At 47.3% G+C, this 22,244-nt stretch overlaps 1 protein-coding gene across 1 annotated transcript; it reads left to right on the forward strand.

Annotated features, from left to right (window-relative positions):
* The first annotated feature begins 1,498 nt into the window (after positions 1–1,498).
* RAE1 (ribonucleic acid export 1) lies at positions 1,499–21,840 on the forward strand. Its single transcript, XM_035025438.1, has 12 exons — positions 1,499–1,701; positions 4,259–4,355; positions 4,924–5,028; positions 7,419–7,511; positions 11,716–11,802; positions 12,972–13,058; positions 13,181–13,252; positions 14,126–14,233; positions 17,222–17,328; positions 17,410–17,485; positions 18,055–18,249; positions 21,372–21,840. The coding sequence occupies exons 2-12, from the start codon at positions 4,266–4,268 to the stop codon at positions 21,456–21,458; spliced, it is 1,107 nt and encodes a 368-aa protein (XP_034881329.1). The 5' UTR covers positions 1,499–1,701; positions 4,259–4,265; the 3' UTR covers positions 21,459–21,840.
* Positions 21,841–22,244: the final 404 nt, after the last annotated feature.

A 22,244-nucleotide genomic window follows, 5' to 3' on the forward strand; every position in this document is an offset into this window, starting at 1 on the left:
TCTCTCTCTGTCAAATAAATAAATAAAATCTTTAAAAAAAAAAAAGAGTTATTTCTAAAAAGGATTACTGTAAAATAGGTGACTATTTAACATGGGAACTGACAACAGATATCCCCTCTACCATCATGCACGGGAGTACGGCATAACGTTTAAAATCTAGGAAGCTAGACAAGGCAAATACTTGCACTGTTTTATGAGACAGAATATGATAAGCACTGAGGGGCTCCGAGAGGTTAAAGAAGAGATGGTATGAGATGATCCATCTAGGAAAGAATGAGGAAAGGTGTCGTTGAGGAGGGAGAACTTGTCAAGAGAGGATTCCAAGATGATGCTGGTGGAGGTAGGTACCCGACACACCTCTCTGGCTCTGCCGCTTAACAGCTGTGTGATGTCTGACAAGGATGTTCTCTCTCTCCGCCGCGCTTTCCTTGCTATAAAACGGAGATTACAGTACCTACCTTCTAGGGCTGCTCTGGAAATTACAGGAGTTGGACCATCTAGTGCTCAAGAGAGCTATTATTACTATCACGATCTAGAGGTTCTCAAGCTTGCCTGCATCTTAGAATCACTTGGGGGAGCTTATGAAAAAAGACTGGTTCCCTCTGTCCCACCGCAGACTGACTAAATCAGAAATCTCTGTGAGGCCCAGGCAGCAGGGCTTTACAAAAGTTCCCCAAATGATTCCAAATACCTCATCTAGGTTCTTGGTGCTCAGCGGCCGCCGTGCATGGCCCGGGCAAGCTCAGCTGGGAATCTGTTAGAAATGTGGGTTCTCAGTCCCCCTGGACCTTCTGAATCTGCATTTTAAATAACAAGGTCCTGCGGGTCTGAAAGCTCCCTGCAGGTATCAAGACTCCTGGTTCGCAGACCACACTGACTAGCAAAGGAGAAGATTCAGCGTCTGTCCCACAACCTCAGCAGATCCCTGCCTCTTTTTGTCCTTCAGAAGTTCAGCCACCAGCTGAAATATTTGGAGTTGGCGCGCGCGCGCCTTAACAGCCCCTTCGCATTCTTACGGAAACTTACACTTAGCAAAAAGTCTTTCACGTATGTGCCACTAAGAACTCCCCTCCAAGTCGGGCATCACTATGCCAATTTTACGGAGGGAAACCGAGGCCCAAAGAGCCCGGGGATGGCTTACGACGCCCCAATCGGCAAACACGAGGTCAAGGGCCGGGACCCAGGCTGGCCGACTTCGCCGCCGACCGAGGCATCGTTCCATCGGCTTCTCCGAGAATGGCTTTGGACTCGGGTTGGCGGGAATCAGAAATATGCTAGACTTCATTCTCAAGAGAAAATACTAACGACCATCCATCAGCTGGGCTGCGAATCTAGCAAAACGGTCGCTTGGCAACATGCAGGCGGCCGCACCAACTTTCGACCAATCCGCAAAGTGCTGGCGCGGGGACTCCTTCTCGGCGTCAATGTCGCTTCTGCGCATGTGCCTTCGCCTTCAACGCGGGGGAAGCCTTTTTCTTCCTTCCCTGCCTTCCGGGCGACACAGGAAGTGGCTCCGAGGCGCCTGCGCGGTGGGCCCACGGTAATTGGGGCCGTTTCCTTCACCGGCGTGAGGGTATTTCGGCCCTTGGGGTTTGTGGGCGCGGCGGCTCGCCTTCGCCCCCTCGGCGCCCGAGCGGGTTCGCAGGCTCCCGAGTCCTCCCGCTGCCCGCCACCGGCTCCCCGTCGCGGCGGGACTCTCAGGTAGGCCCCGTGCCGCCTCCCTCGCTCCCCGTCGCCATGACGCCTCCGATGCCCGGCCCCCCGGCGGAGTGCGCCGGGCAGCGAAGCCCCTGGGCGCGAGCCGGCCGGTTAGCGAGCTTCACTCCTGGCCCCTGGGAGGGGCTCTGGGGTCTCCCCGGGTCTCACCCCCTCGTCCTTCTCTTGGGGAAACTGAGGCACCGGGAAGGGCCACAGAGTTGATGGCAGCGTCTGTCGTCTCCGTCCTTCCCTGTTAACAGTTCTGGCTTATCAGACACGTGCTCCCGCCTCCTCGGAGAAGCCTTCCGTGACCCTTCTTCTGCAGAGGGGCCTGCGTCCCTTTCCGTCTCTCCCGCGTTAACCTTTCTTCGTTGCTCTTGTCTCTGAAACGTGCCCGTTCCTTTGTTTCTGTCCTCCCGTGCCAAGTATTTACTGTAAACACAGAGACACGTTGCCCCCGGCAAGTGTCTGTTACCCACCGGCCGCCTCGGCCCGGGCTCCCTGCCGAGCGCCGGGTGTTTCTGAGAGGAGTCCAGACCGCCCTCTGTTCTCGGAGCTGACGTTCCGCTGGGGAAGAGGTTGATGGCGCACAGTACTAGGTCGTGACAGGTGCTCCGAAGAAAACAGGGTGGTGTTACCTGAGGCTGGCTGTGTTAAATCAGGAAGGCAGTGGAGCCTCTGAGGGGGACGGGAGAGGTCTAACGGCTTTACTGAAGTGCAGCTCACCTGCTATCACGCATGTAAAGTGGGCCTTTTGATGAGTTTGGGAGGTTGAATACCGTTGTGTGCACATCACCCGCAGTGCAGTTGGAGAACATTCCCGTCACCCCCCCCCCCCCATTGTCAGGAGACAGACCAAGACAGCTGGAGGCTTGGGAGAGGGCGAATCATCCCAGGCGGAAGGAACAGATAGTAGAGATGCTGCAGGGCAGGGCTGAGCTTGCTGTGTCCACAGGTGGGAAGGATGCCCCCAGAGCGGAATGCGGCGCGGGCGCGGAGATTGTTTGGAGACGTACACGTGTCCTCCGAACTTCTTGAGGGGTCCCCACGCCCTGCATAACGTGTGCTCCCCATAGGCCGACTAATACTTGAATGACCCTGGCTCCTTCCCTGAGTTCGTCCCAAATGCCAGAAATGTTCTCTCCCAACTTGATAGCTGAAGAGAGGGAAGGAACAGAAGAAAGAATTTTCAGGCTCCGGGCTCGCGCCCTCACTTGGTTTTCATGATTCCGTGAACTGGATGTTAGTGAGTCTCTTTTTGTGGATGAGAAAACCAAGGCTAGATAACCTCCGTAAAGCCCCGTAGCTAGTGACTGCCGTAGCTTTGTTGTTCCTCTGTTCACTCACGCAGTTCACTGGGGTTTCAAGTGCACCTCTGACGTTTGAGGCACAGGTAGTTGGCACGCACCACGTCCTCTCACAGAGTTGCTTCTGAGATACTAACGTGCTCAGAGCTGTTGCTTTGACCAGGATATCCCACTCACTCTCTTCATGAAGTTGGGAATCCCAAATGCCTTTCCAAAATCCCTAGCAATTTCCCCATTCTCTGTTGTTCAGAACCTAATACTAGACCTTTTGATACTCAGTTAAACCAAGTGGATTACTTTTTAAAACTCATTCTACAGAGGAAGTGCTGAATCTTTGCCAGGACTAATTGCTTTTCTTAGTAACTTCATGCAGACATAGGACCTAAGCCAGAGTGTAGAAATTAGTAAGAGGAAAGTAAATTCTCACTGAGTGGTGACCTGGAAGAGTGGGGGCTTCTGCTGGTTTACTGTTGTATTGCTGGTGCAAAGCTCAGTGTCTCAAATTATGTAAGAAAGGGGTGAATTTATTTTCTAGCTGGTGACTGAAAGTACTTGCCAATGGTGACAAATGAAAGACGGAAATAAGGAAACTGGATATGGGGTGTATAGGAACTCTGTCTTTACAATTTTCTATAAATCAAAAACTGTTCTAAATATTTCATATTTAAAAAGCACTTACTTAACACACTTTTTTTTTTTTTTTAAGATTTTATGGGGTGCCTGGGTGGCCCAGATGGTTAAGTGTCTGCCTTCAGCTCAGGTCATGATCCCAGGGTCCTGGGATCAAGCCCCACATCAGACTCACTGCTGAGCGGGAAGCCTGCTTCTCCCTCTCCCTCTGCCTCTCTCCCTGCTCATGCTCTCTCTCTCTCTGTATCTCTGTGTCTCAAATGAATAAATAAAATCTTAAAAAAATTTTTTTTTAATTTACTTATTTGACAGAGATAGCGAGAGGGAGAGCACAAGTAGGCAGAGCTTTAGGCAGAGGGAGAAGCAGGCTCCCTGCTGAGCAGAGAGCCCGATTCCGGATTCGATCCCAGGACCCCGGGATCATGACCTGAGCTGAAGGCAGATGCTTAACCGACTGAGCCACCCAGGCGCCCCGATTATCCGTATTTAGATCTCTTTAAAAGAGAGAAACCTAGCATCAAGTCATTTTTCCCTTCTGTGGCTTAATTAGCTTTATATTAGCTCTCAGGAATATTGATTACTGAGGAAGGGACCTGTCCTTAACGTTTTCCATTATTTTTTAGGGCCAGAATGAGTCTGTTTGGAACCACCTCGGGTTTTGGAACTAGTGGGACCAGCATGTTTGGCAGCACAAACACAGATAACCACAACCCTATGAAGGTACCACATGAAGTTTCACGGGATGTTTAGGAAATTACAGCCCAGGGTTTCCCACAGTGAGATCCAGATAGCTTGGGAGCCTCCTTTGGGTCAAAAGCTCTGAAACTTTGTCTAGCCCACTTTCTCAAACTTGGAGCACAGAAATCGTGTCCCCTGTGCTCGTGTCCTGTGCCCCCTGACTTTCTTCACTTAAGTCACTGAGGTGCTTGTTAAAATTGTGGACTCCCAGGGCCCAGCCCACAACTGTTGAATCAGAATTTACATTGGGGTGGGGGCAGGCAATGGCTCTGATGGAGCAGTTTGGGGCCAGAGTGAACTGCTGGGCTATCACGTGGAAAACATCATCCTGGGCATGTCACTGAGAGTGCTGCTTCAGGTCCCAGCAGTGCTAGCCCTTCCACTAGCTCCTTTGTGACTGCTCCTTTGGATCAGAGCAAGAGAGGTCCGGTGCACTTAGTTCTTAGCCCAAGGAAAGTCCACCATGAGTGTTCAGTGAGAAAGAAAACAATTTTGAATGAAATTGGTGATTCCTATGTTGTAACATTGACTCCCCCCTCCCCCCCCCCAGGATATTGAAGTAACATCCTCTCCTGATGACAGCATTGGTTGTCTATCTTTTAGCCCACCAACCTTGCCCGGCAACTTTCTTATTGCAGGATCGTGGGCTAACGACGTAAGTGCTCCTTATGTGCATGTTCTAGAAGTCTTATCTCTTTGTATGGGCAAGGTTAGCTTTCCATTCGGCTTCATTCTTTCCCAAGTGAATGAAACAGAGATGACCTTTTTAAAGAAATCAGTGGGTGTGACCCTTCTGAGTAGGGCAGACATCACTTGTTACACTGATGTTTGTTAAAAAAAAGCATGATCATATCACTCAAAAATTCCTACTCTAGTTCAGTGACTTGACATGGATTCCCAAATCAAATGTAGTATCATTGAGAAGGACTGTTATCCACGGTGGTATACATAAACTTACAGGTATCCTAAAAATGTCTTAAGGCAAATGGTAAACTTTTTTCAATTTCGGATATAGCACACATCCCGCACAGACATTATACTTAACCTATTGTGCACAAAGAGAAAGACAAGAAATCATAGTGCACAAAAGGAAAGATAAAAACTCTGGTAGAAAAATAAGCAAAGGATGTGACGAGGCACTTTGCAAAAAGAGTGCAGGTGGCCCATTAGTGTGAACTTGAACCATTCAACCACACTCATAAGCAGATAAATTCAAACTTCTGTGATGGAGACCCTGTCAAGTTAACAAAATGAGAAGTTTAAAAGAATAACACTTGATCCCAGCAAAAAAAAAAAAAAGCTGAGACCTTACACGTACCGCTGGTGGGTATATAAATTGGTACAGCTCTTCTGAAGGCTAATTGGCAGTATCAGAAATCCTTAAGTTTATACCCCTGCATCTCAGTGGTTCCCCTCTGGGGCTTGAGGAATATCTCCAATAATGTACTTTACGTGCATAACTGAATTAATCCCTTAACAGCTAACGCAGTGATCCTACTGTCCTCCATCTTCTGACGCAGCTTATGAAAGTTAGAGATGTAGAATAACTGGCCCATGTCCCACACCTAAGGAAGCAGCAGCCGGGACGCTGCCCCAGCAGTGTGACCCCGGATCTGTACTCTTAGCCACTACCTGATACTGCCTCATCGTATTGTATTTTATTTTTATTTTATTTAAAAGATTTTATTTATTTGTCAGAAAGAGCGCACAAGCAGGGGGAGCGGCAGGCACGGGGAGAAGCAGGGTCCCTGGGATCATGACCTGAGCTGAAGGTAGATGCTTTACGAACTGAGCCACCTGGGTGTCCCAATCTCATTTTAAAAAGTCTTCATGCTAGTGGAAGTTCTGAAAATTGTAATAACAAATAATGTATTTTATGGTATGTTTGTGTGCTGGAAAACCATTTTAAAAGTTTTGGAAAAGGCTGCCTGGGTGGCTCAGATGGTTAAGCGTCTGCCTTCGGCTCAGGTCATGATCCCAGCGTCCTGGGATCGAGTCCCGCATCGGGCTCCCTGCTCCTTGGGAGCCTGCTTCTCCCTCTGCCTCTCTCTCTCTCTCTGTCTCTCATGAATAAATAAATAAAATCTTAAAAAAAAAAAAAGTTTTGGAAAAGATTTTTATGCAACAGTGGGGGTAGCGGGGGGTTGCGGAGAGAACAGGAGGAGGAGGAAGGCAGTCATGGTTGAGCAGGTTTGGTTTCTACATGTTTCTGGAAAGACTTCACGTGATTCACTGCTGAAAAATGTTAGAAGAATGTTTAATGGCAGTTAATAATGCAAGGGAGAAAAGCTTCAATTAAAAGAGTGAAGGTACTCTATAATCTAGTTTTTTGAAGAAAATATGTGTGCATAGAAACACTGAAAGCACAATGAACTATTAACTATAGTCTAGTGGGAGTAAGGGGATTTTTTATTTTCTTGTCATATTTACAAAATCTGTCAAGTAAAATGCATTACATTTATAATCAGGGGGAAAAATGATGTAAAAAACCAGAATATTCAGAGACGAAAGGTACGTTTCCCCTGTGGTCTTCGTTGTCTGGATGGTGATGGATAACATTGTACTTTAGAAGACAGATATATCTCACAGATGTGATGAGAAATTTATCCGCAGTTTTAGGTGTAAGCAAAAGAATTTGTATATTTTGATGGCTTGGAAAATAGGAATAGGGAAATAGCTACTTGAGTAGACTTTTCAATTGCTTTATTTTTTTTTTAAGATTTGTTTGTTTATTTTAGAGAGGGAGCACAAGCAGGAGGGGCAGAGGGAGAGATCTCAAGCAGACTCTGAGATGAGCACGGAGCCCAACGCAGGGCTCGATCCCACGACCCTGAGATCATGACCTGAGCCGAAACCATGAGTCGGACGCCTGACCGACTGCGCCACCCAGGCGGCCCTCAATTGCTTTATTCTTAAAGTTAGATAACTAGGTTTATATGAGAAGTTTGTGTATATTTAAGTTGCACCCCATTAGTTATTGGGTGTTAAATGCATGTAAAATGTCGTAAGTTGCTATGTTTGCATTAATTTGTCATATTACTGTAGGTTCGCTGCTGGGAAGTTCAAGATAGTGGACAGACTATTCCAAAAGCCCAGCAGATGCACACGGGGCCTGTGTTAGATGTCTGCTGGAGTGATGTAAGTTTCATTCCATTTTTCATGTTTTCTACAACATAAAATCATGTGTTACCTAGAGTATTTATATATTTCTACTTTCATATAACCTGAGCCACAAATAGCATGTATGTATACACATTATTGGAATTCTAAGTTTCTGAGTGTCAGTACAATAATTTATTGATATTCCTAATGTAGTCAGTTAATGTTAGCTTCAGTTTATTTGAGTTTTTCTTGCATAAAAAGTTCATTTTATGGACATGTTACCTTAAGCAAACAATTGAATTATTTCTGGAAGCTCTTCCTACCTTTATGCCATGAATTTTTATGTCATTTTAAAATTAGAAATTTAGTATCCCAGAAGGTAAATCCTAGAGAAAAAAAGAATCCTTTTCTATTAATAGGTATTTGAAGTCTTTGGGGTTTTTGGAATTCTTTTTCCTCCCAGATCCTGAGCATCAGTAATATAAGCAAATATGTTCAAGTTTATTTGGCTGTGAGTTTTTGATAGGGGAGGATGTATCAAAGGGACCCTTCCCAAAGGTGCACCTGAAGGGAAGGTAACTGGTGAGCCACAGCAAGAGCTGCAGCTGTAAAGGGGCCTGTCCCCTTCATAAAGGAGGAGCCAGTGCCAGTGGACAGCTCAGCCTTTCTCTCCCTTCTGCCACTGCTGCCCAGCAGCTGAGCCCAGCAGAGGCAAGAAAACGGGGGCCCGAGTGACGGGGGCAGACAGATGCACCTCCATGCTGAGGAAGCCAAGCCTCCAGGCCCCTCTCAGGCCTTATATGTAATTTTTAGTCAGATTCATTAGTTATGAATTGCAGACAGTAAAATTGAACCTTTTTAGTGTATAATTTTGTCAGCTTAGAGAAATGCGTAGAGTTGTGGTCAGGGTACAGAACAGTACAGCCCCAGATTCCCTCCTGCCCTTCAGTCACATGCTCCTCAGTTTCTCGCTGCTGGAAACCACCGATGTGTTTTCTGTCCCTGTGGTTCTGCCTGTCCCAGAATGTCACGTGAATAGTCCTGTACCGTGTCATCTTGGAGTCTGGCTGCTTTCACTCAGCAGAATGCACCTGAGACTCCTGCAGGTCGTTATGTCAGTCAGCAGTTGTCCTTCTCGCTGAGAAGTATCCCATTGTGTGGATGTGTCACCGTTTGTTCACTAGGAGGACATTTGGATTGTTTCCCATTGTGGTCATTACAAATAATGCCTCTGTAAACAATTGTGTACTGGATTTTCTGTGAACAAAAGTTTTCATTTCTCTGGGGTTAATATCTAGTAGTGGGATTGCTGTGTTGCATGTTACATATATGTTTAATTTTGTGAGAAATTGCCAAACTACTTTTATTCTATGTTGTCATTTTCAAATTACACCATTCATTTATGTGATCTTACTTGATTTTATAACTAAGAAATGATTCTATTTATAAATATTTTGAAATGGTTTAGGAGACAGAATTGCTCCCGTTTTCATCATTAGCTATGATAGGCTTCTCTGAGCATTTTTGTCATCTGAAAAATGTTTTCTTGACATATCTGATTTGGATTATTATGAGACAATGATAGACTTGTGAAAACAATTTGAAAAGTGATTGCAGATACAACTTATTTTTAGTTTCCATGTGGAAAAGCAGCAACTTGAGTAAGTTGAAAATCTTTCTAATTTATTTTGCCTGTCTTTTTTTTTTACGATTGGGTAACAGATCAGAATGTAAAGTTTCTTATAAAGTAGGATAAGAAGTAGAATTAACTGATAAAGGAATTCTGTTGCCCACATGTTACTGAGTGGCTGTTGGCATTTACAAAAAACAAAGACAGCTATTTCCTTTCTCCAAGTTGTGTGTCATCTAATGGAAGAATCAAACACGGTAATGAAGAGTTCTAACACAGTGAGCCGAGCTCTGAGAGGGTCAGGGTGTCCTGGTGCTGGCTTGTAGGGAACACAGAAAGCAGCTATAAATTTTGGGAGGGGTGCCGTGAAGGCCTCACTGAGGAGACAAGTTGAACTGAATCTTCAAAGAGAAATGAACCCTGTGCCTGTAGCTTTTTGAGCATTGTATCATCCAGCTCTAGTTCAAATTTGGGCTCTAACTCTTCAGCATTTTGATTTTGGCAGGTTTCTTAATCTGTCTGTGTTTGTTTCCTCATTTGTAACATGAAGGTAATAATAATTACAACAGATGATATTTCATTAAGCAAATAATTATCAGGCTCCTCTAGTATGCTAAAGCCCTGGGGATATAGTGGAAAGGGAAGTAGGCAAGATGGGCAAATACCATATTCAGGACAGACAGAATTGCAGATGGTAGAACTTTGTGGCAGCTAGACTGCATCTACATAAAGTGGCTAGCACGGGGTTAGTTGACAGACTTGTCTGAGGGAACGTAGTGAATGGCTAGGTCGAGGCCCAGACCCAGACCTTCCTGGCTCCAGAACCCATGTGCTTGACAGCCTCCCTCGGAGGCTTACAGGAAGGGGAACGGGCTAGTGTGGGAGGTGGGAAGAGCGTTTAGGAGAGGAAGGTACACATATAACACCACCACAGAAGCACAGAAGCGCCAGAGTTACCTTGGAAGCATAAAACCCAAACTTGGTGAAGATGATTCTTCAGTGCTGTAAGAACACATGGTTCGCTGTGTGGCCATAGCAGGGTGGGGAGCAGCTGGCTGGAGAGCACTTGCAAATACTGTTTCTCTGCCATGGCTTTTGCTAGATTAGCCTCCGTATAGGTATGCCCAGTGGGATCTGGCCTGCTGCTCCGTGGTGCTGATTACAGCCGTAGGATGGGCATTTTATAATGAGGTTGAGAGGCCAGTGTGTCGCTCAATCTCAGGGTAGCCCACGACATACATGGGTATCTTTCTAAGGATTTATGGAGTTACCCTTACAACTTCACTGATAGAGAAGCAGGTTTTATCTTTTCTTTCAGTTGGAGAACTGGTGACTTTATATGGGAAGAAATTGTTGCTAAGGAAGGATGGCAGTAAATCTTTGAGCTTTGGAACCAGGAATGAGATAATCTAGGTCACTGGTCAGCAGACTATGGCCCATGGGCCAGAAATGGCCCACTGCCTATTTTTGTAAATAAAGTTTTATTGGCACACAGCCACATTCATTTACATAACGTGTATGGCTGCTTTCAAGCTATTATGACTTTAAGTTAAGGAGTTATTCACTAAATAGCTCTTTAAGAAGAAATTTGCTAACCACTGGTCTAGACTTTCCATTTAGGTTTTCCTCTTTCTAAAAATTATCCTGTGTTTTTTCATATATGACTCATTTATGAGTTCTATATTTGAATATTTTTAAAACCACTACACAATGATTGCTAATTTGTTAAGCTGTTCTGTAGTTTTCATAGGACCAATGATTATTGAAAATTAGTGTAGTTTTATGGTGTGCACTTTAGAATGCTATCAGATACGTAGCCGAACAAACGTATAATGATAATAAATGCATGTGTGTGTATATAAAGAGAGAACGATGCACTAAATGTGGCAAAATGTTTACCATTGGTGATTCTAGGTGAAGGGTTTGTGGGTATTCATTGTTTTTATTCTTGCAACTTTTGTGAAGGCTTGCACAGTTGATCAAAAAAGACTTGAAATTAGGGCACCTTAGGTGGCTCAGTTGGTTAAGTATCTGCCTCTGGCTTGGGTCATGGTCCTGGGGTCCTGGGATCGAGCCTCGAGTTGGTCTCTCTTCTCTGCGGAGAGCCTGCTTCTCCCTCATCCTCTCCCTCTGCCTGCTGCTCTTCCTGCTTGTGTGCTCGCTCGTGCTCTGTCAAATAAAATAAATTAAAATCTTAAAAAAAAAAAAAAAAGGCTTGAAATTAACCAGAAGAAGAATATGTGTAAGTGGCCCCTACTACATATGGATGCAGGATTTGTAAAAACTACTCATGGAAGGTAGTCAGTGGCCCACGAGAAAGGAGAGGGTCAGGGGCGGGAGACTTCATTTTCCCTGTATAACTTCACATGTTGTTTGAATTTTTTTATCCTATTTATTTGGTATCTCTTAGGAAAATAAATCAGTAATGAAGAAACAGAGCGAAAAATGTGTTTCATATGTGACAGTGAGTTTATAATACACTGGCTCCCCAATAATTAGAAAAATAAAAATTGCAAAACAAAACCTGCCTCAATATGATCAACCTAACATAGAGATAGAAATTGTATATATATTTTTTTAGAGTGACAGATTTTCTTGATTTTCTTTTAGGATGGGAGCAAAGTATTTACAGCATCATGTGATAAAACTGCCAAAATGTGGGACCTCAACAGTAACCAGGCAATACAGATTGCACAGGTAATAAAAACACTGTGCCCAGAAAGGCTGGTGCCGGGGTTGTGATGACTTTTAAATTCTAATTCTCTAGTATAGAAAAAGTGCAGTTGACTCTACCAGATCAGTTAGACTTACGCATTCCAGAAACCTCTTTAGCATCAGAGTAACACCAGGGTAATAACCACTCTTAGGCCTACTGGTGTTTCACAGATGGTCTGTCATGGGTCTTCTGTATGTGTGTAGGTAAGGATGGTGTCCTAAGGAGTTAGTGATATTAAAGCCTGTAAAGACAGATGTCACAAGTGGGCCTCAGCATTCACGTGTTCGACGTTCTGACAGCCGTGTGTGGCTTGCCTTTTACCAACTGCGTTTGGACACTGGTTCATTTGACGAGTATTTACTGAAGGCCTGCTCTGTGCCCGGCACTGCTGGTCGGAGTAGAGACACAGCAGTGAGTAAGAGGAACGTTTGCACGCGCTCCTGGAGCTTTTACTAGGAATAGCAGGCGGGAAGGGCACAAGTAATGAAGCTCAAAGACGCGAGAACCGAAGGGTCTGACCTGGTTGGGAAGGGGGGCCTCTGGACCCAAAACCGTTTTCAGAAAGGCATTACCTACTCTGAGCTCGCAGTACGTGTGACTGTGTGCCAGAAGCACCTCTGATCTCTTCATTCACGTCACCTTAGTCAATAAAGGAAACTGTAGAGTTCCCAACTAGTTATTTCTGAATATCTCCCTAGGAGGGGCTTACTTTGACTCTCATTATGGGTAAAATAAAATTGATGTTTGTCAGGATGGAAAGTAGATCTATGTTCTTAGGTTAAATTAAATGTCACGGTCATTGGGAAGGGCTTGGAATCCTTTGGTGTTTGTTTGGTATGACCTCAGTATTTATTTATTTATTTATTTTTTGAGATTTTATTTATTTGACAGAGAGAGAGGGAACACAAGCAAGGGGAGTAGGGGAGGGAGAAGCAGGCCTCCTGCGGAGCGGGGAGTCCGATGCGGGGCTCGATCCCAGCACCCTGGGATCATGACCCGAGCCAGAGGCAGACACTTAACGACTGAGCCACCCAGGCGCCCCTGACCTCAGTATTTAAATTTGTGCCTTCTCTTTGAGTTTCCAGAACTGAAGCTGCTTACACATAGTTAACATTTATCTTGATCTGTTTTGATTTTGTCTTCTTGCAAGCACGATGCTCCTGTGAAAACCATACATTGGATCAAAGCACCAAACTACAGCTGTGTGATGACCGGGAGTTGGGATAAGACTTTGAAGGTATGATACACCAGTGAGGGGACTGCACGGCCTGACCAGGAGTGACATTAATTCGTACACTGTTTGGACAATAGCTCTGAATGGTCGCTTACTGGCTTTTTTTTTTTTTTTTTTGCTTATAGTTTTGGGATACACGATCATCAAATCCCATGATGGTTTTGCAGCTCCCTGAAAGATGTTACTGTGCCGATGTGGTGAGGGATTTCTAACTTAATATATATATCCTTTTAAGAGGAATACAAATTTCTTACCTTACGACAGTTTGCAATTAGAGGGTAATCTAAAAATCCCTCTAACTTGAATAATAAATACACAGAGGATATAGTTCAAATGGCCGCATGGTCAGTATATAACGTCTGTTGTGGCTGTAGGAAAGTGGGCAGTAATGTGTGGTGTGGTGTTGGATCTTTGGGGACTGAGTGGAAGAGAAACAAGAACTTTCTCTGTCCATTTGGTTATAAGTCTTCCAGTTTTGTGCTAACAGCCAGTAATTCCACTTTTAGGAATTTATCATGAGAAAAAAAAGACACAGATGGTCTTTGTTCTGTATAATGTAATGAAAGCTTGGATGTGGCCTGATAAGCCAACAAGACCAGTGAGGTTAAATGAACTCATTTGAGGGAATATTGGACAGCAACAGCTAGTATTCTTGGAATACATGCCTTGAGTGAAGGACATAAATTATGTAGGAACATACATACATATATACATAAGCATGCATGATGCCTGGAGAAGCCCTAGAGGAAAACATAGCATGATATTAACAGCAGTTAGCGTTTGAAAGGGTGGTGTAGGTGATTTTCTCTTCTTCTCTATTCCTCAGTATTTAAAAAAAAAATTCTATAGTTTATAGTTGTAAAAAATGAGTCTTTTAAAAATGGATGTTCTTTCAAATAATTATTTCCCTAGATTTTCATGAAGAATGTTGTGATATCATTGGATTTTTTAAACTTAAAAAAAATTCAGACTTGTTTTTCTGAGTCTAAAAACATGGATCTAATATCTTGGTATTTAAAAAAACACATTCCTTCATTTTAATCATGTCTCTGCTTCCCTCCGTTCCCTAGATCTACCCAATGGCCGTGGTGGCAACTGCAGAGAGAGGACTGATTGTCTACCAGTTAGAGAATCAACCTTCTGAGTTCAGGAGGATAGAATCTCCACTGAAACATCAGGTGAGTCACATGTAAGATGAGGAAGTGTGTACTTTGTGTCACGTGTGGACTGCAGTTGTACTTTCAGACACCTAGAAGTGTTTTTGAAGGGGTGAATTTAAGGATACAAGCACACGTATTTTGTGGGTAGATACTGCCCATCCCTGGAGGAGCCCCTGGGTGGCTGGACGCTGCTGTATACAGTTGTGTGCCTCCGTGGAGGGGCTCCGTCGGGTCCTAGCGCCCAGCCTCAGCTCTGCCTTCATTGGGCCCACACAACACTAGGCTTTTCCGTGCAGTCTCCCACCCGCCACAGACTCTTAGATTTTCTTCATCTCTTCCAACTCCTAGGCTCTCCCTCCTCAAGCCTTTGTCTCAGCAGATCAGCTTGGCTCCTGCTCGGAGAACATAGTGGTGGGGAGCTTCTTAACTTCTTCCTGGGGAATCTAGAAGTCTGCCTGCGCCTGCATCTTTCCCTGCCTTTCTCCTGCCAGTTAGGTGAAGTCTGTGCTCTGTGAATGCTGGTTTTGTGGTGGGGCTCCATGGTGACCCCACCTCCTCCAGGGATATCTGGACACTAATCCCCCCCCGCCATTGGCACCCCTAGCACGGATGCGTGCTCCGGTCTCGTTCATCCTAGGAAGCAAACTCTCTTGCCCCACATCCTCCGGTACCACCTGGACCCCTTTTCCTTTGCAGTTAAGCATCTCACATGAGTTTTCTTAGTTTCCTTACCTCCCACTCATTTCTCACGCGACTCCTTTGAGGCTTCTGCCCCCGTTACTCCACCGAAACTGTTTTTGGCTTGGCCACCGATGGCTTCCTCATCCATAATTCTGGGGACGCTCACCAGCCCTCATTTAGCTCACAGAGCAGCGTTCATGTTCTGACATGTTCTTAAACACCCTGCCCCTGGCCTCTCTAATGCCCACCTCTTACCCACTGCCTCTCTGGTGGCTACTTCATCTTCCTTGATGGTTGTTGCTGCATGTTGGAGCTCCCCAGGCCTCTGCCCTTGCCTGCCCCCTTCTCTACTGAAGCAGAACCTCATCTCCCGTCCTTGCTGTCAGTTAAGTATGCCTTGTGGTCTGGGGACTCAGATCCCTAACAGACGTCGGGACACCCACAGTCTGACAGCTCCTTTGCGTGTCTCCCAGCATTTCAGCCCAACAGTGTCTCACACCAAACCTGGGACCACTTTCTGCAGGTCTTTAGATGTTACCTCTCTTCAGGCTTCTCACTGGCTGTTTTCCCCAAAACTGTGTGTGTATGTATATACCTTAAAGATCTACACGCATACATGTTTTACGTATTCTGTTCCATGTTGTCCACTAGAATGTAAATTCAGGCGGAGCAGAGATTTCTCTTTGTTGCCACCTCGTCCTCAGCTCCTAGAACCAGGTCTAATGCATAGAAGGTTTCTGCAGATGTTTGCTGAGTGAACAAACAACCTTAACCTGCTCCTGCCTACCACCCTCAGCTGCCTCCTCCCCATGTGCTCTGCATCTCATGAGATGGGACCTCCACCTGCTCTTGCCTAAGCTGGAAATCTGGAAGTCACCCTTGATCTGCTCCCCCTCCTTTTCTCCTGTCTCACTGATCTCCAGGTTCCCTTCTGCCCTGCAGGTGTTTTGGAATCTGTTCATTTTGTTCCTTCCCTCCTGCCACATCTAATCCGAGTCTCCTTTTGTGACTGTAAGAGCTTAGATCTTGTCCCTCCTTTGATCCACTCTCCATGCATGGGTTAGGGGGCTCTTACAATGGCACATCTGACTTTGCCACACCTCTCCTTAAAAACTCAGCACTGACTCCTCATTTCCCTTTGAATAAATCCCAAATTCCTTGACAAAACCTGGTCTAACTGGCTTCATTTCCTGCTATCTGTGCCATACACCCTGGTCTTTGATTTGCTGAGGCAGGCCCTCAGTCTTTGCATAGGGCCACTGTGGTTGTGTTCTTATAAATGGTGCCCCCCAGAGGTGTGCAGTTGCTGGTCTCTGTGCCGGGCATGGGAGGCACAGTCATGGTTCCTGCTGACTTACAGGCTTTTGCCCCTTTTCATTAATTTTTTTTCCACTCTCAAAAGTAATGAGCTGCTTGTTCAAAAAAGGCAAATGATAAGGAAATGGAACTACCATGTATTTTTCCTTTTAGTTAGGAAATTTTTGTGCTCTAGCAAGTATCATAATAACAGAAACTGCTCTTTACCTTCATTTTCTGTGGCTTCATCCAGAAGCTCTGGTCCTGCCCCCATGCCTCCTGAACTCCTCACGGAAGATAGAACCTCAATTTGGGTAGGGTGGGTGGTCCTCTGGAGTAGGCCAGGTTGTCACGACAGGAAGGAGGGAGTCAGGACCCAGGCCCTGGCTTCTCCTCTGCCCAAGCGGCTGGGTCATGGGCTTTTCTGTGGGATCTTCTGTAGAGTCCAGGAGACCCTCCTTTGGGTCCCCAGAACCGGTGTTAGATCAAGTGCAGCGTGTTGCTTCTGCATCGTGTGGTCGCAGTTTAGAAAGTGCTGGTCACAAAAAAAAGAAAGTGCTGGTCATGTCCACTCTCCCACATGACCTTTGTTTCCCCTGTGATCGCTGGGCAGATGCTATTTCCCTTCTCCATTTGGGGAAGCAGAGGTGCAGAAACATTGGGTGAGTTGCTGCAGGGTGCCCACTTGGTTAGTGGTGGGCTTTGAATCGGGGGCCAGCGCCAGAATAGGAACGGGTGGGGTTCAAGGGGTGTGTGCACTGCTGGAAGGACAGCAGGCCCTTCCGGCAGTAAAGGAAGAGCAGCGCCAGACACAAGCATGTGGTCCGCAGTTTGTTCGTAAAGTCACGTGGCTGAATAGAGGTAGAAAATAACGCTTGGTGGAGGACTAGAAATAATTTACCGTGTTTGTATAATATGTTTCTGGTTTCTGTGAAACCCAAAAATGAGGTGAACATTACTTACCTTCGCTTAGTTATGAAATCTCGTATTTTACTTTGGGATAACATACTATTTTCTTTCAAACCTTAGCATCGATGTGTGGCTATTTTTAAAGACAAACAGAACAAGCCGACTGGTTTCGCCCTGGGAAGCATTGAGGGGAGGGTTGCTATTCACTACATCAACCCCCCAAATCCGTAAGTGGGCTCCATTTGCTTGCGAATTTTCACTTGAGACTTTTTCAGAAAGGAAAACTCAGCTGAGCCTTTGCTTTTCAGCGCCAAAGATAACTTTACCTTCAAATGTCACCGCTCGAACGGAACCAATACTTCAGCCCCTCAGGACATCTATGCGGTACGTTTTTAGAAACCTTAACCTTGAAAATGCATCTAGAAACTAAACTTGGAGGTGGGTGGCTGAGTCATTACGGGGCTCACTCTGTCGTTGTGCATGTTCATGGGCAGAGATCGATGGATTACGCTGTAGGTCCTGGTTGTCTGTTTTTGTGCCACATTGACCATCTTTGCTCTCCGCTGCTGCTGATTGCAAGCGGACGGCTCTTGGGGCCTTCCCCCTCCTTCTGAGTGCTGCCCGACCGCTCACACGCTTAGTTGAAACTGGGAAATTGCTGATTGCTGAAAAAGAAAAAGGCACTTCCCTGAGGTCCACTCCTTGGCGTCCCTGGCTACGTACTCGTGAACTTCTGCTGACTTGCGTTCATAACAAGAGATGCGATTTGGTTCTGGGCTGGCAGTTGATCACAGAAGCACGGCTAGTTTCTCCTGAGATCCACGGGCAGCCGGCACTCATGAAGCGGCAGTCCGAACTTTTTGTTTCCCAAGTGCAGCCAGAGGCATACCGGTACAAACCTGATTCCTCCTCCCTTTTCCACCGTTTCTCATCATGCGTGTTGGTCCTTGCAGGTAAATGGGATCGCATTCCATCCTGTCCATGGCACTCTTGCCACTGTGGGATCTGATGGTAGATTCAGCTTTTGGGACAAAGATGCCAGAACGAAACTAAAAACTTCAGAACAGTTAGATCAGCCGATCTCGGCTTGCTGCTTCAATCACAATGGGAACATATTTGCCTATGCTTCCAGCTACGACTGGTCAAAGGTGAGCATTCCCCGGCCTGCTGTGGAAACTCTAAGGCAGCGGTGCCAGGCTCTGGAGTCGGAAGGCCTGGGCCTGAGTTGTGACTCTTCTCGGGTCTTGCTGGTGACCTTGGCAGCTCACCATCCATCACTGCAAAGGGAAATAGCACAAGTCCCCTCAAAAGGTGTGGGGATTTGGCCAAAGTCATACCGTAGAGCCTTTCCCTGGGAACCTGCCCCTGGGAAGGGTCTGGTCATTGTGAGGTCAGAAGTAGAGTGAGCTGGAGGCCGTCACTCCAGGAGGCTCTAAGTCCTTCAGGGAGGCCCGGGGTGGTTGCCAGAATATGAGGGGGCACGGTGAGGGCTGCTGGGGGGCAGCAGGGCCAGAGCATGGGGCTTTCACTGGAGGCATTGCTGCTTTGTTTATTATCTGGGGAAGGGAGTTAGGGGCTGACAGGGTCGTGGCTGCAGTTTTGAGGCATCCCAGCATGGTGGTAAGGGGAGCAGACTGCGGGATTGGGGCTCCAGGCTGCTGGCTAACAGCTGATGTTTCTCGGCCAGCCCATGTGTTTGCTTCTCAGCTGCTGGTTGTCCTGGATCGTTTGTTCATTTTTCTCATGCCACCCCCCAGCCCCCTCTCCACAGCAGCCTTTCAGACTTTTCCCTGCTCTGCCCTTGCTGCCCAGGTTCCTGACTGGTGAGGTCGCTGGCCTCACCCAGAAAGGTTTTGCCCTCCTCAGTGTCTTTCCCTTTCATCTGCACGCGTGCCTGTCTGCCCTGGCCCATTTCCTTCCGCCTGCCTCCCACCCCAGACATGCCCCAGACTCCCTCACACCCCTCTGTTCTCGCTCCTTCTGCAAGCACCTTCTCTCCCTGCCCACTGGCTCCTGGTCATCCGTCTGTAAGCACACACCGAAGCCTTTGACCATGCCAAAGCTAGCTGGGAAACCTTGTTTTCCTCGACTGATGAACGCATCAGTGGGGTTAACACCCACTAGCTTCTGTTCCTTTGGCTGCTTCCCGAGTGCCGCCCTTCCCTGTCAGCTCTAGCCTGACTGGTTCTCCTTGGGGTTCTCCCAACGCAAACCAGTGACCGACCCTTCAGTCTCTGACTTGGTTCCTGAGCTCGCACTCCACTTCTCTCCCAGTATCCCCGTCCCAACAGCGTGAATGCACAGCGTGCCCAGAGTGCCTTCACTTAGGAGAGCAAGTCTTGTACCTCCCGCCCGTGCGTCCTTTATCCCCCAGGCTCACTGCCTCTCCTGGGTCCCTCCTCTGAGTCAGTCACTGTCCGTTCACTTGGGGCTCTCAGTGTCACCTTTGATTCTCTCTCTCTCAGAAAAGCTGGGCAGTCCCCAGTCTCTGGTGGCTTTACCTGCGGTCCCGGTGCCCACCCGGCCTCCACACGCGAGCCCGGTCTCGCTGGCTGTGTGCTGATGCGGGCTGGGCAGCTGCGCTGTGTTTCTTGAGGCCGCTTTGCTCAGGCATCCTGGGGGTGCAGTGGTCATGCATGGTGGTCACTTTCAGTATCTGTATGGACCCACGAAACCCATCACCACAGTCCAGATAACCTTGTTTTAAGATAACAGTTTTATCTCCCCCAGAAGTTTCCATACGTATTGCTGTCGTCCCCCCCCCCCCCCCCCCCCGAACCTCAGTCTGCTTTCTGTCATAGACGAGCTTGCGTTTTCTAGAATTTTATGTCTTTTTGGCCTGGCTTCTTTCCCCCGTTACAAGGATCGTGGCGTTCGCCCCCGGCGTTGAGTGGATCCCTCGCCCGTTCTGTTCGGCGGCCGAGCGGGCCGTGGTACCAGTGCACCACGTGTGTATCCGTCCGCCTGTGGCAGCCACACGCAGTTTCTCGCAAAGGGTGTCTTTTCCGGTTCTGCGGAGCCGGGGCTGGAGCAGGCTGTGGCCCAGGGCCTTGGTTTCTCCATGGGCTCTTCAAAGGGGCTCCCTGGTCCACGTGCTCCGCCCGCGGCTGCCTCAGGCTGCACCTCTGGCCCCCCTCCCCCGGGTCACGCTCAGGGAGCCGCGTGTTGCAGGCATTGAAAAATGGGAAGTGAATTGAAAGAAGTGAGAAAGCTCATTGCTGTGAATGCTGCTCAAGATGAATTCATCTGAACAATTAATGTCAACTTAGACTAGGAGTTAATTAAATTACACTCTTTTTAATTTAAAAAGAGTTGCTTTGGGAAGCTCACACTGTTCTTAGTTTAGGGACAGTTCTCTTCGGGATGAAATCGTGATCACATCGGATTAATATTCCGAGCTTGCTGCCCGAATGCAGCTGTCCAGAAAAGTGCAGCTTTTATGTATTATGATGGGAACTTCTGGTCACCATTGAGCTAAACTTCTAGAACCATCTGGGCGTGTCTGTCAAGGGATGAGAATAAAACACGTCGCTACGGTAGAGGAGGCAGAGTGCAGCCGGAGGCCCTCCCCATCTCCCTGTTCAGGTCTTCGGGTCACCCGAGGTGCCCACTTTGGCCTTGCCCACCACCCCCTCCGCTGTCCTGGCACTATGAACCACTTACAGCTTCTGGCTGCTGTGCCTTTTTCTGGGGGATAATGTTCAACGGCCTCAGTCTACCCTTCACTGTCCTTCATAGTCCAGCCTGGTCCTGATTGCCAGGCTTCCCTTCCACCTGCCCACGGGCAGACTCACTGACCACCACACATACTTGCACCTCTCTCTGGGTCTGTGTGGGCTGGCTCATCCTGGCCCTTGCCGCCAGCCCCAGGAAGTCATAGAGCAGATGTCTCCTCTTCTGTGAAACCTCAGGTCTGAGCCAGTTCTCCACTGCCCTCCCTGGAGGCCTTGCTCCTTGTGGGTGGTCACCTTGGCATTGAGGTGGTAGTGGGTTAAAGAGGCTTAGCACTGAAAAATATGTAGAAGATCATTCCTCTAAGTGGGACACCGAAGACGAATTTCCACCAAGTCCTTAACCTTTCCTTTGAAACCAAAGTTTAAATTTGTTTAACATTTGACTTTTCTTTCCCCCCATAAACCTGTTTTGTGCCCCCAGGTACATTGTTTCATGTATGTAGCACAGGACTAGGCATATACAAAGTGCCCACAAAATGCTAATTTTTGCTTTTTAATGATAAGATTGTTGTGTGTGTGTTTTTCCGCCCCTTTAGGGACATGAATTTTATAATCCCCAAAAGAAAAATTACATTTTCCTGCGTAATGCAGCCGAAGAGCTAAAACCCAGGAATAAGAAGTAGTGGCCGGAGACTTCTGGGTTGTCCAGAGCTGTTTCCTCTCTACTCTGCCTCGTCTTTGTATGGATTTGGGTCCCAGTGTTTGGTAGGTTGTCAGCCCTGGATGTGGATTTCAAGCCCCGGAGAAAACAGTGTCCTTGATCAGCAGTCAGGAGCCCTGCCGGCCACGGTGACTGTCCTTCTCTCCATTCCACTGCCTGTTACAGATTTCTTCTGTGACTCCACGGGGATTGAAATAGATTCTAGAAGTTAGGTTCCTGTGGGCGACTGCCAGGTATTTTGCAGTGCTTCATTCAGCCATGTATGTATTCGAGAACATTGGGAAACATTCTATGAACGCTGTACTGTATTTTGTAATAAAATATTTTGAAGATTCCCTACTAAGCTCCCTTTGTGTGTCTCTCTCCCTTGCCTGCCCCTAAGCTCTGAAGCGGCCGTCCTGTCGCGCAGCACCCAGGGTTTTGATTTGTGATTGGAGTCGCCCTTGGGGACATGCAGCTGTCTTGCCCCTTAGAAGAAAGGGGACCCTGAGCTGTGACTGCCGTGTGGTGTGTGGCGGCAGCTTCGAGTGCAGGCCGGCAGAGGCTGGATGTGTGTTTCTCTTGTTCCTTCGTCCCGTCTTTAACCTCCCCAGCGGTGTTCGGCTCCGCCGGGCAGAGGTCCCGGTGGCCGGGACGGGGCCTATTCCGCGCGCTGAGGGGCAGGCCTTTGTGCGCAAGCCCAAGTGGGTGATGTTTGTGTGGCCTTCAGGTTAGGGCCCGAGCCCCCCGCGCCGCAGGTGCTCTTCAG

Source organism: Mirounga leonina, unplaced genomic scaffold (genome assembly GCF_011800145.1).
Source record: "Mirounga leonina isolate KUSES-001 unplaced genomic scaffold, KU_Mleo_1.0 Mir_195, whole genome shotgun sequence".
Classification (NCBI taxonomy): Eukaryota; Metazoa; Chordata; class Mammalia; order Carnivora; family Phocidae; genus Mirounga; species Mirounga leonina.

Coding starts and splice junctions, on each gene's coding strand:
- RAE1 (XM_035025438.1), top strand. CDS start 4,266: ATGAGTCTGTTTGGAACCACCTCGGGTTTTGGAACTAGTGGGACCAGC. Junction 11,803..12,971: donor AGGCAATACAGATTGCACAG/GTAATAAAAACA, acceptor TCTTCTTGCAAG/CACGATGCTCCTGTGAAAAC. Junction 14,234..17,221: donor AATCTCCACTGAAACATCAG/GTGAGTCACATG, acceptor TTCAAACCTTAG/CATCGATGTGTGGCTATTTT.